This window comes from Equus quagga, chromosome 8, assembly GCF_021613505.1.
Source record: "Equus quagga isolate Etosha38 chromosome 8, UCLA_HA_Equagga_1.0, whole genome shotgun sequence".
NCBI classification, from domain to species: Eukaryota; Metazoa; Chordata; class Mammalia; order Perissodactyla; family Equidae; genus Equus; species Equus quagga.
In genome coordinates, this window is record NC_060274.1 from 15812934 (window position 1) to 15826908 (window position 13975).

Consider the following 13975-nt stretch of genomic DNA (forward strand, 5'->3'; position numbering starts at 1 on the left):
GCTATAGCAGCGGCTCGCCCGGTGGCACAGTGGTTAAGTTCCCACATTCTGCTTCAGCGGCCCGGGGTTTGCCAGTTTGGATCCCGGGTGTGGACATGGCACCTCTTGGCAAGCCATGCTGTGGCAGGCGTCTCACATATAAAGTAGAGGAAGATGGGCACGGATGTTAGCTCAGGGCCAGTCTTCCTCAGCAAAAAGAGGAGGATTGGCAGCAGATGTTAGCTCAGGGCTGATCTTCCTCAACAACAACAACAACAAAAAAAAGAGCTCTAGCAGAAATGGACAAGGAAAATACTGCCCATGATTTCACAAGCCTTATGAAATTGCTCAAAAGTCTTGTTCTTGTGCAAATCCTGCATGTTAGCTGTTGAATCCTGTTTTCTAAAACCTCTCTCCCTGAGGCCTGTTATCTGGAAGTAGAGCATATAGCCTTCAAGAGCACAGGCTTTGGGACAAGGATTTGGGGGGTCTGCCCTTGGCAGGGCGACCCTGTCAGATGACTGATAACCTCTTTCACCTTTAGTTTTCTTTCTTTTTTTGAGGAAGATTAACCCTGAGCTAACATCTGCTGCCAATCCTCCTCTTTTTGCTGAGGAAGACTGGCCCTGAGCTAACATCCGTGCCCATCTTCCTCTACTTTATATGTGGGACGCCTACCACAGCATGGCTTGCCAAGCAGTGCCATGTCTGCACCTGGGATCCGAACCGACAAACCCTGGGCCACTCAATCGGAACATGCAAACTTAACCGCTGCCCCACTGGGCTGGCCCTACCTGTAGGTTTCTTATCTGCATGGTTGCTGTGATGACAAAATGGAACAGTCTATGCAAAGCTCTCAGCACTGGCCTGACGCACAGTTAAGGTGTAAGACATATTAGCCACCATTATCCTTGTTGTTGGATCTTACCTGAACGTCATAAAGGAACTGGAAACGACTTCCTTCACTTGCGGCTTCTCTCACAGCCCGAGCCAGGTCCACCGACCCTTTTCCGCCAACCGACCAGTGATAGCAGGGGACCGCATCAAAGGCACCAGCCCGCTTCGCGAGCTCACACACCAAGTCTATCTCAGCACGGGTGTCGGTCCTAGTGATGAAAACGTTTGTGGTTTTGCATCTGTATTCATTTAGTGATGTTTTTCAAGAAAGACTAGCTGCTTCTCCAGATCTTTGCTCCTTAACACTGAATATATTCTAAACATCAAAAGTGGTTACATTGTGTTTAAATAAATCAGACTTAAAGAAAAGCATGGGAAAAAAATCCTCTCACAGGACGCAAATATTTCAAGTTGTTAAGGGTTTTATCGAGAAAATTCCATAAGGTTTCTCTTTGATCATCCAGTCTTTCAGACAGAAATGCTGGGTGGGATTAAAAAAAAAAAAGCCAAAGAAATGGTAACTGACTATATAGATTTCATCTCCCTAATAACATTTGAGAACACTTTAGCTACAATGAAACCAATCTAAATCAAACCAACCAAACAAACAGAAAGAGCTGAGTATTTCTGTATACTTTGAGATGAAGCAGAGAAAGACCAAACAGCCACGAGACACAAATACAGTTCACAGGGTGGCCCAGTGAAATGGCCGCATTTAAAGCAGGGGGCTTAACTTACTTAAAGACATTGAGGGCCACGACAACTGGAACCCCAAAGAGCTGAGTGATCTGAATCTGCTTCTGAAGGTTACAGCAGCCGTCTGCCACCAGCGGGATGTTCTGCAAGAAAACCAGACCCCATGGATCTCCTCCCACCAAACCGGCCAAAGGAAACTGGCAGGCCCACTTGGGCAGGTATTGCTTCCGTCTTTGCTCACTTTACTGTCCTAGGAGCTATGAAAGAAGACTATAAATCACTTTCTCCTCCAAGAAAGATGGCTGCAGAGGGAGGAGGCTCATTTTCGAAATCATTTCTAAGATTATTCTGGGTCCCTTGGCATATTTGGGTTTTGAGCCAGGCAGCTATTTCTGCTGCTGACTGTCGGCCAGCACATAAGCGAGGTGCCCACGCTCTGAAGGCTGGTGGACAGGAAGGCACGAGGCCCAGGGAGGGCGAGCAGCGCTGTCCAGCTACGCTCTGCTCCAGTCCCTGGTGCCACCTGTAGGAGGCAAGAGGTACTGCTGCCAGTAAATCGAAGTCTGTTTACAGAAAGCAGTCGGGTAGCCTCAGCAAGTCATAAAGCCAGTTGTGTATCCTCCAAGGTCAGCTTTTTCCGTATCAAAAGAACACGTGGGAATAAGCCTCATGTTTGTTTCTGTGCTGGGGACTGTGAGCTCCCGCTCTGATGGCTGCCCAGGGCGTGGGGACCGCACAGAAAGCCTGCATCCACCATTTCTCAAGATCGAAGAGTTAACGGAATGGATCTCATCTCTTCCCCCGACCCGTTCCCTCTTGGGTTTTTGGAAAAGCACTAAGAGGCCACGGGTCTAGGACGCATTCACTGATTGAGAATCAACTGCAAGCCAGTGGTTAACCGGAACGGAACGATTCTTCACATTAGCCTTTTAAACAGCCACTCTTACCTCCTCTGTATATTCTCTCTTCAGAGGGATACCAGCAGTTACCTGAGACAAGAGACAAAATTAAGAATAATCTGATTAAAATGCTTACTCTAATTGATACAGATCTGAAGGAAAAACAAATCATGGTCGCTTTGGGGGAAGGTACATTTAAAAGCACACTTTGTTTCCTCTAAACGGAACTGGCAGCCCCGGCCGAACATAAAGTCTTGTGGGAAGATTTCACCAAACACTGGGGCCTGGGCCCCACCCAGACCAATTACACCAGGGCTTCTGGGAGGGGGACCCAGGACCAGTAAGATTTAAAAACTCCTCAGGTGACTCTAATTTGACCCAATATTATGACCTTTCATACTGTTGCCCATTATCTCAGCATAAAGTGTAATCTGTAAATGATTAAATACCCAATTTACACAAAGTGCATCATCATTCTAAATAAATTCTAAACCACTGTGAAGTGATTGCCATTACTTTTTTTTTTTTCAATTTGTCCATATGCAGCTTTATTCTGAATTAACCACCTATCAAGAGTGCAGGTCCAAAGAGTAGAAAAAAATAAAGGAGCCCATCCAAAAAAGTTCCCTGGCAAGTGTGAAGGAGGGCATGACGTTAGGAGCCATGTTTAGGAAAAGAAATGTTGTCCAGCTTGTGAATGCCATTTTTGTCAATGATTCGAACACTGAAGGCTGGCAGATTCAGGATGAAGTGTTTCTGGAGCTCCTCTAGACATTTCCTAAGAAGCTCCACTGCCCTCTCACGTGAGAGAGTTGGTGTGTAGTATCGGTCCAGGATACTGAGAGTCAGAAAGGCACCATAGCCGTGGGCTGCGAAAGGGGCCTTGGCCAAGGCGGCCAGGTAGTCCATGTAGTAGAGAGCTGGAGCCTCATGCTCATTGTAGCCAGCCAGGAGGAGGTTGACATGATATGGAGTCCGACTCCGGAGACAGTCAGTCAGGTTTCGGCGTGTGAAATTAGCTGCTGCTGTGGGAGACAATTCATAACCATTTCGCATCTTGTAAAGTTGCACATTTTTCTGAATATATTCTGCAAACTGTGCAGTGTCTCCAGCCTCTCCAACACATAGGAGTAAGATTTTTTCACTCATCTTAAACATCTTGTCATGATCGTCCTTCATCTGGACAATATTGCAAGCGGCCACCGGGACGGAGGCAACAAGGACATAGTCGGGGCCCTGGATGCCGATGAGGTACTCCATGCTGGTGGGTGGCAGGAGGCTGGGGGCTGCAGCTTCAACAGAGTGCCTGATTGCCGTTACTTTTGCTTTTATTTGGCCTAGTTACTCACAATAACCTGTGGGGTTGGCAGTTTAAAGATGGGGAAATTGAAAAAGCTGGGAGAAGGCAGGAGTCTTGCCCAAGGTTACACAGCAAATGAGAGGCAGACGGGGACCTGAACATCATGGGGTTCTGAAACCCCAATCTAGTACCTTTCCACAATCCCACGCTGTTATTGTGTGGAGCCCGCTGCTGGTTTTGGTGGGAAACACGACGGGGCATTTGGATTCTCTGAGCACGTGGTGACTTACTCTCCTCTCAGTAGGAGAGACCTTGAGAATATCAGAAAGCCTTTGGAAAGAAGTTGCCTCTGTGACAAATTGTTTTTCGATAACTTGTGGGAACATAATGAAGTATTTTCAGAAGGGTTTTCCAGCAGTGGCGTAGACAAAATTGGAACAACTAAAATGCTAGATTAAAAAAAGAACGTAAAGCATTGCTGAGCTTGTACACATGCAAAGTTCCACAGAATCAAAAATTAAGCAAAAGCAGGAAGAATGGATTGTATACAAATGCCAAAAAGTAGAGAGGATCAATAAAACTGAAAATTGGTTCCTAAAAAGACTAACAAAATCGACAACACTCTGGTAAGATTTTTAAAAAAAAGAATGAAAAAATGTTATAACTGAATGTGCTGTAGACAGAATTAATAGGATACTATCATCCACTTTCTACCAATACATTTAAAAACACAGAGAAATGCATAGGGGTATACCTTTTATTAAAACTCATTTAAGAAGAAACAGAAAACCTAAACAGTTCTATATTCATTAAAAAAATTAATTTATCCATCATCCCTAAGCAACAGACCCAGACAGTGTTAAAGGTGCATTCTTCCCATTTTTGAATAAACCGATTATTCTAATGTTACACAATCCTTATAGAGTATACAAAAAAGAAGGAATCCTTCCCAATTTATGTGGCTAACTGATAAATATAGATACAAAGATCCTACTTAAAACATTAGGAAAGCAATATGCAAAATGTAATTATTCATCAAAAAAGATAATATATCCTCAAGTTGGATTTATTCTAGGAACCTAAGGTTCATTTAATACTTGAAAGATAAGTAATATAATTTGTAACAATAGTAGGTTAAAGAGAAAAACCATATCATCTAATAGATAAAGACAATTATTCAATATCTATTTAGTATAAAGACTTGGCAAACTAAGACCAGAAGGCAATTTCCCTAACCTGATAAAAAACGTATACTAAAAATCTATAGAAAACATCATACTAGTGATGACCTATTAAAAGCATTCCCTTTGCGATAGGGAATGAGAAAAGGATGGCACCTATCACCACTATTTAATACAGCATTGCAACTACGAAGACTGGTCAGTAACAAGAAGAAAAAGGATAAAGATGGGAAAAGAAGAAACAGCTGTCATTATTTTTAGGGATGATCGCCACATAGAACTCCCTAAAGTATCTCTAGCTAAATTAGAACAATTAATAAGAGAATTTAGAGAGGTCATGGGATATAAAAGCAATATACAGCACGTGTCACTTAACGACAGGGATACGGTCTGATAAAGGCGTTGGTAGGTGATTTTTGTCGTTGTGCAAACATCATAGAGTGGACTTACACAAAGCTACATGGTCTAGCCTACTACACGCCCAGGCTGTATGGTACTAATCTTATGGGACCACCATCGTATATGCGTTGTATATACATTTTAAAAGATCTAAATCAAGGAAGAAATATCCCATGCTCTTAGATGGAAAGCTGTCTAACCTCCCCAACTTTATCTATGGATTTAATGCCATTCGATCAAAATCCTAAGATTCTTTGTGAAACTTCCTGAGCCAATCCTAAGATACACAGGGAAATGAAAAAAGCCAGTCACAGGCCAGGCACACGTGAAGGACCTGATGAGCTTGCCCTACAGGGTGTCAGCGTGGCATAGACACAATTCTGTTTAGATAGACTAGAGCAAGGGCGATCCCAGAAAAAGACCTACAAGCATGTGGAGAATTGATTTATCACAAAGTAGCCTTGAAGACAAGGAAGGAGGAGGGACTGTGTAAGTAAACAGTGCCAGGCCTATTGGATATTAACACAGTCATGGGTCACTTAACGACAGAGACACCTTCTGAGAAATGCGTCGTTAGGCGACTTCATCATCGTGTGAACATCACAGAGCGAACTTACACAAACCTAGTTGGTACAGCCTACCACAAACCTAGGCTGTATGGTACTAATCTTATGGCACCATCTTTGTCTATGTGGTCTGTCCTTGCCCGATATGTCATTATGCAGCACATGACTATATAGAAAAAATGAAATTAGATCTGGTCTCTGCACCACACACAAAAATCAGCAATAATGGGTGTAATGGTTAAATTTGTGTCAACCTGGGTCATGGGGTGCCCAGATATTTGGTCAAATATTATTTTGAGTGTTTCTGTGAGGGTATTTTCAAATGAGAATGACATTTAAGTCAGTGGACTCTGAGTAAAGCAAACTGCCCCCCAGGATGTGTGTGGGCCGCATGCAATCAGTTGGAGGCCTAAATAGAACAAAAAGACTGCAAGAGAAAATTCAGACTGGGACTGAACTGGAACTTAGCCTTTCCGGAGTCTCCAGCCTGCTGGCCACTCTGTAGATTTCGGACTTGCCAGCCTCCACGATTAGATGAGCCAATTCCTTATAATACATCTCTTTTTATATAAATATACATCCTTGGGGCTGGCCCAGTGGCACAGCGGTTAAGTGCGCATGTTCCACTTTGGTGGCCCAGGGTTCACCAGTCCGGATCCCGGGTGCAGACACGGCACTGCTTGGCACGCCATGCTGTGGTAGGTGTCCCACGTATAAAGTAGAGGAAGATGGGCACAAATGTTAGCTCAGGGCCAGTCTTCCTCAGCAAAAAGAGGAGGGTTGGCAGCAGATGTTAGCTCAGGGCTAATCTTCCTCAAAAAAAAAAATATATATATACACACACACACACACATCCTATTGCTTCTGGAGAATCCTCCGTAATACATTGGGTTTAAAAAACTAATTGAAAAGGAATATCTGGATCCAAAATTATGAGATTATTATATATATTTCATATTATAACAGTATTAGTTCTTATACTGCACCAGGAATAGTCGGTACTTTGGAAGACAGAATATGAATTTAAAACGATTGGGGCTAAAATGGGCAAGTTCAAGGGTCCCAGGACTTTCCACTGCACACACTATGGAAAGAAACAAGCTGAATAAACATAAAAGGCAGCCATGGTTATTTGTGTAATGATATCAAAAGGAAATAGAAATTATAACGGATCAAAAACATTACCACAGAGTTGTTTCAAGTATGAAGGAATGACACTGCGATGGGTAACATGACATATAGGATTAAGAGAAAGTTCATTTATTATTCAATCACTGAAAACATTTCCTTGATACCGACTCTGCCAGGCACTAGGGATACACAATTAATAAGACACAGTCCTTAATCTCAAGGGGTTCAGAGTTGAGTTGGAGACACACATACATTCACAAAACAACAGGATGCAGAAGGATGCTAAGCTTCGTCTAGCTTCCTGATTCCTCTTCCATATCTGTGCCTGCAAAGCTTGAGCCCTGTCACCATCATCGCTGGCGTGGAACCATGACTTTAAGTGGAAGTGGAAGAGGCACAAAGAATTAAGGAGGAAAAAATGCAATCACTGTGAAACAGCACATACATTAAGATGAACGGAAATAGGATTATAAATCGCGTCGAGGATTTTTACAGGACAGAGACCAGCGCATGGAAAAAATCTGGACTAGAAGTCAAGAGACCTTGATTTCACATCTGATTAGTCCCCTAAATGGACGTGTGACACTAACCAAGCGTCTGAATCATTCTGCACCTCAGCCATTTCATCTGTATAAAGACGGAACCAGACTAGACAATTTCGAAGCCCTTTCCAGTGTTGAAGCTCTTTGATTTTACAATTTTCAGGGTGCAAAACAGAGAGGGAGAATTTCAAATGCATCTTATATCGGCAGAAATAGTTTTCTGAAACTGGAAGCTGGTATACAGATTCAAAGTCTGAAGTCAAAGAGTGATTGTAGCAACAAGTGGTGTTTTGGGCAAAATCGAAATTCTTTAGGATTCACTATCTTATAATATGTGTTGTGTCAACCTTCCATTTGAAATAACGATGAAACTTGAGGCTAAAACGAAGTGCTTAAGTGTCTCGTATTATGAATGGATTGGGATTCAGAAAACGTTTACCCATCATTAACATTCAGGTCTTCACAGTGGATAGAGAAGGGGGTTTGGGCCCAAGTCCCAGTTAGGCTCTCTGCTGGCCTGGTGACACTGCCCACATTCCTTAAACCCATCCAACCTCAGCTTCCTCATCTGTAAAATGGTATAAAATAATGCCTGCTTCTCCGGGACAAAGAATTGCTTAGATGATTAAATGATGCACAATATGGTGTTTCATGATGGCAAATCTGTTATTTATTTTTGCTATGTAGTTAGTCATTGATGATATGACTTTCGTGTACAAAGTATACCAACGAAGAAATCAGATGTGCCAGTTTGTCTAATACCTTAATAATATAAGTGACAAACTTCGAATTATTTTATTTCCAAAATGATTAACCGGTATAACATTTTTTTCTTCTCCCTCTGGAAATACCTAAAAATGAAAGAGAAAAAGACTACACCTTCTGTGGAAGGAATTTCTTTTCAGATGTGTGTAAATTCTCTATATAAGATAGGTTAATATCAAAAGTCTTTAAAAATATTAAAATTTGCATTTTCCAAGCAAAGCTGTCTTAGAACTAAGCAATCCAGTGCTATCTCAGAGTTGTGAAGTGAAACCATAATAAACAGAAACAGAAAGAAAATAGTTTTAGATGAAATCTGATGCAATGTAGCATCAGTGAACCAAAAAACTCTGTACAAACAGTGAAAAACCTCACCCACAAAAGCCATCACTCTAACCCTTACGCTCTCTGCTCAGGAACCAGAGCCTCACTCCTCTCATTAACGCGGGGTTATCAAAGGTTGACACGAGTTTCAGATATAAATCTTAGGACTAAAAAGCGGTTCCATGATGCTCCTTTCCAAAACACTGCTTAGAAACAACTTGGGGGGTGCTGCTATTTGCTTCAACTTGCTAAACTGTAGGGGCCCCATAATGATGATTTGTTAGAAAGGAGCTGCTTTAGGAAACTGGAGTGATCAAGCAGGCCTGAACGTTTCAAACGCTGAATTCTGCTTTATCTTAATTTTAAAATCTGTTTTATTAGGAAGGGTGGGACTTACGCTCGGCCCGCCTCCGTGCATCTTCAGAGCTCGCACCGTTGCCACCAGCACGACAACGTTGGGCACCAAGCCAGAGGCCCGGCACTTGATATTGAAGAACTTCTCCATTCCAATATCGGCGCCAAAGCCAGCTTCGGTTACTGTGGAGAATCAGATTGGACACTTGCTGTTACCTTTTAAAAACGAGAGTAGGTTTCGGCGATCATGGGTCTGATTCACGTTGCAAGGACAGCTGAAATTCCCCTCTACTTCCGGGTTACATCTTGTTCATATGCAAAGGGAAGGCGATTTTCAAAAATGTTCTACTTGCTCACATTCCCTAAAAAGATAGCTCTCCGCTCTGCTTCACACGACCGTGTGTAACGACTCATCGCCAAGGCCAAGATTTTCCCGCTGGTAAATAACTCAAAACAAAGCTTTTCTCAACACAGATGGGATTTTCAAGTTTTTAATCAGTTTCCAAATTGTATCAAAGGACATTGCTAGCATGATTACTATGGAAGATCCTTTCTCAGTCTTTATAACATGCATAGAGGACTAGTTATTTTAGGGCCACCTGGTCGTTTCTGTTGATTGACAAAATTCAAGGTAGTTCAGCGGTTTAAGGAGGTGGATCATCAAGTTTGGCATAAGATAGCATCTTTATTCCACAACCACAGAAGACGAGCATCTTTAGCCATCCCCTCCCCCACCCCTATAGTGCTGGAAATGTTACTGTGGCAAACACGGACACAGCAGAAAGAACATCTAACATTGTCTTCCAAGAGAATACTAGTGACACTGGGTCAGCAACAGCATCTTCACACATAAACAAGAGCTCTAGGACCAGCAGTACCAGCAGCCTCTGGGGGCTTATTAGAAATGCAGAATCTACGTACCCCAGAATGAGAATCAGCATTTTAACAAGATCCCCAGGTGAGATGAATGCCCGTTAAAAAAAGCACATTGCTCTAGAAAGGAATACTATTAATGTAATAGAAAGTAAATATTTATGAAATATGATCTATCTATTGACAGTACTACTAAGGCCATAATTTAAGCCAGAGATAGGAATTGGCAGTAAAAAAAACCTACTAAGATAAAATAAAAAACACTTAAAATGTGAACGAAGGAAGATATTTGTCTCCAGCATTCACTGAATACACACATTTTAACAAGAAGTAAGGAAAGAGGGGGCCGGCCGGGTGGCGCAGTGGTTAAGTGCACATGTTCTGCTTTGGCGGCCTGCGGTTCGCCGGTTCGGATCCTGGGTGCAGACATGGCAATGCTTGGCAAAAGCCGTGCTGTGGCAGGCGTCCCACATATAAAGTAGAGGAAGATGGGCACGGATGTTAGCTCAGGGCCAGTCTTCCTCAGCAAAAAGAGGAGGATTGGCAGCAGATGTTAGCTCAGGGCTAATCTTCCTCAAAAGAAAAGAATTAAGGAAATAAATGATTAAAAGTCACACATAATTTCAAACTCTAAATACATCAACAGTTGTTCTAATTCTTTACAGTTTCCTTTAAGTCCTTCATATGCCTATATAACTTTCACAGAATAGGTAGAATTTCATAGTCTGCCCCTTTACTTTAAAATTATCACAGAGTTTTCTTGCTGTACTACAAACATTCAAAATTTATGATTATATGTGGCAGCTTATAATTTTGTTGAGTTGATGTACCAAGATTTACAAAATTGTTCCCCTTGTTATTAGATGTTTGGGTTGTTTCCAACATAAACAATGCTGCAAAATATCTGTGCATATGAGCTCGAACCTTTTTCAAATTATATTTTGGAATAAATTCCCACGGGTGAGAGTATGGTGCCAGAGGATATAAAAAATTTTTATGACTGTTGATATGCTTTTGACAAATTGAAAAATATTCCTTTAAAAATATTCAATTTGGAATGGAGATAGCTACAAAGTCATTTTTTCCTTCATTATGTTTTCTTTGAACAAGCGATTTAGCAGAGTAATTTAAAGACGTAAAAGACACTCCTTTTTATATAGTATTTGGGGCAAGTCTAGTGATTTTATTAGCCGTGGTCAAAACTGGAGAAAACCATTGACAATAACAATGTCTACCTCAGTGGTACTCCTGTAAAACCAATGCTCACTTTAGCCTGATGGTGGACCCCAGAAAAGGAATATTCAGATGACTTTGTCAAAAGTCCTTACAGAGTGGCCTCCTGGTGGGGGAAAAGATGGAGAGCAAGGCCATGAGTACTGGACTACAGTTGACCACCCTGCTGGTTAGTATCACAGAGAGATAAGCAGACAGACAGGATCCAGAATCCCCCCCAGCTGTGCATATGAGCTGACAATTGAACAGTGATAATTATCAATTGAACCCTGATGAGTTACTTGATCTATTTCAGACTCAACATCCTCATTTGACTTGCCGGGAGGATGAAGTTAGAGAACACACATAAAATACTGAACTGGGTTTTTGGTGCCTAGTGGGAGCTCACAAAAATGGTTGGCATCATTACTGCCAAAAGAACAATTCTCCCACTTGGTAGAAATCATATTCAATTCTTCAGCATTTGTTGAATTCCTACTATGTCTTGGCATTTTTCTCAGTGGCAGAAGCCCAGTCTTAGGGTCCCTAACCTTAAGCACTCCAGGGACGTAGCAAGAGAGACCGTCTGCTACTGGACTCCAGAGAATTGGAGCTCAGCACGCCACCAGGGATGGATTTTGCCCAGGAGGTTTGGGGAAGGTGACGACAGAGTCAGGCCCTGAGGGACAAAGAGGTTTCCTCCAGAGTTTCAGAGAGTTGGGGGAGGAGAGGGGAAAAGGAACAAAGGGATTCACAGATAAAGGACAGAGCAAGAGTAGAAGCCAATTTGTCAAGAAGAGAAATAATCTGTGATGACTGGAGAAGTCATTATTTCAACTACCAAGACCCATTCTCTGGTCTGATCAGTTCTGAGGAGGAGAGACTCAAGGAACCAAAGTTTCACACATTTTTTTACAAAGCTGTGCTATTTGAAAAACTGTTCAATGTTGCCCGATGGCCAGAAGTAGAGCATTGCGTACATTTTACATAACGGGGTTTGATTACGTGATCTCTAAGGTCTTTCCAACCGGAAGCACGTTTCCACTTGAAGCTCCCCTGGTAGACTGTAGGCTCCGTGAGGACAGAGACCATGTCTGTTAGAGATCAACCCTGCAACGCATGGAGTAGGCACTGAACAAACAAATCACAACCTAGTTACCGCGTTCGCCTTCCTTCATCAGCTCACTTTGCTTAAAGGAAAAAATCCAAGTTCCTTAACATCAAACCTGAGGCCACCCTAATGTAACCTCAAGCACACACCTCAGCCTTCATCTTCCTCACGCTCTGCCTCAAATTTCACGCTTTGGGAATATCCAGCTTTCTGCAGAGCTCACACACACTATGTTACTTGTCGTCTCCACCCCTCTTCTCCCACCTGGAACATTCCGCTCTGCCCTCTCCCTTCTTTAACTCGTTGTCCAAGCCTCAGTTCAGAGGTCGCATTTCCTGGAAGCTTGCCCTGATCCCCTCAGGCAGAGAGAGCTACTGCCCCTCGCCCATCCCGGGTGCTCCCTCGTGGGGCCCACATCTACCTCTGCACCTAGCATCCTAATTTAGACTCAGGTGTCATCTTGCACGTAGAGCTCAGGGACCCTATCTCACTCATCTTTGCATCTCCAGTACCTAACACAGTACCTGGCGCGTATAAATGAATGAACTGACAAAGATATGAAGAAACTGTCAGAATTGGAGCCAATGACGATATAAAGTCAAGTCTTCCATTCAATGGAGATAGGTAGATAGACACAAAAAATAGAATTAAACAGAATTAAAAATATGTTCTTATTCCTCCCTATCAGACCTTTTTCCTAACAACACCAAAACACTTTTAATACAAGGTATAAATATCATATCTGATAAAGATACGGCCATCTCAAGTGTCTACATAGGCTAGCTAAGCTTCATTTCATATTTTGAGAGATAAATTGGAAAAAAAATAGTAGTAACAGAAAACTTCAGTTAGGGAAGAAAACAGGATGCAGTTATAAAGGTCCACAAGCTGTGGCTTCCAAAGGCAAAGGAAATATGGAGGCAAATGATGTGAGGAAAACAGAAGAAAGTGCCAAATTCTCACACTTTGAAAACTGTTCTGAAATACTGCATGGAATCACTTTTATGTTATTTGTTTTCAAATATCAGCTGCTAGGGAAAACAGAGAGCATGGAAAAGGTATGCTGAGGTACATTAGTAATACAAAAGTAAGGACCACGTGATGTGTCATCAACGAGCATTATCTTGGAAATGGACCCTTCGAGGGCTGTGTATCTGTGTCTTAGTACCTCAGAGGCTTTGATATGAGAAGGGGACAAGCCACCCTTACTGGCAAGTTCCATTTCTCAGGCACTCCCTGGGAACTGTCAACATAGAAAGCCTGTAAGTTAAGTTTTCCTAGTGATCTGAAGTAAGCAATTTATTCCCTTCTCATATTTGCTGCTCTTAATAAATTTTAAAAGAGATAGGAGCTAAAGAACTACTTAATGGCGACTTTAATAGAGACGTGTTCTTGAAGCAAGTGCACTTACTCTGATTTAACATTCCTGAAAAGCAGGTAATGCAGACTTCTGAAAGCTGCATATTTAAAAAGGCTTGCAAGAAAATGCTTGCACATGCCACGACAATTATTTGTCTTGGCAATCTCTTTGCAGGGGTGGGGGTGGGGACAGTTATTCAACTTGGAACATGAATGAAAACAGGAAACGCTGGCTGATGTTTATTGTGGAGGCACGGGGGCTATTCGATAGCAATTTTTCACATGGCTTGATTCAAACCTCAAAACCCACAATCTGTTCAGAAAGGAAGTGTCCGGGTTGGGAAGGGACTGACCATTTGGACAAATCCTGTTAGGAACCTGCACAGGAAG

General features: G+C 42.3%; 2 protein-coding genes across 4 annotated transcripts in view; both read right to left on the reverse strand.

Moving 5' to 3' along the window:
* MTHFD1L (methylenetetrahydrofolate dehydrogenase (NADP+ dependent) 1 like) overlaps positions 1-13975 on the reverse strand; it is a 190607-nt gene that overhangs the window by 66926 nt on the left and 109706 nt on the right. For all 3 annotated transcript variants that reach the window (XM_046669966.1, XM_046669964.1, XM_046669965.1), the window contains exons 21-24: positions 9074-9213; positions 2520-2561; positions 1615-1715; positions 908-1085 (exon numbers count right to left, since the gene is read on the reverse strand). In XM_046669966.1, coding sequence (XP_046525922.1) covers positions 908-1085; positions 1615-1715; positions 2520-2561; positions 9074-9213 — 461 coding nt within the window. The remainder of the gene's footprint in view (positions 1-907; positions 1086-1614; positions 1716-2519; positions 2562-9073; positions 9214-13975) is intronic.
* LOC124243882 (proteasome subunit beta type-2-like) lies at positions 2988-3731 on the reverse strand. The gene has a single exon (XM_046669967.1). The coding sequence runs from the start codon at positions 3729-3731 to the stop codon at positions 3126-3128; it is 606 nt and encodes a 201-aa protein (XP_046525923.1). The 3' UTR covers positions 2988-3125.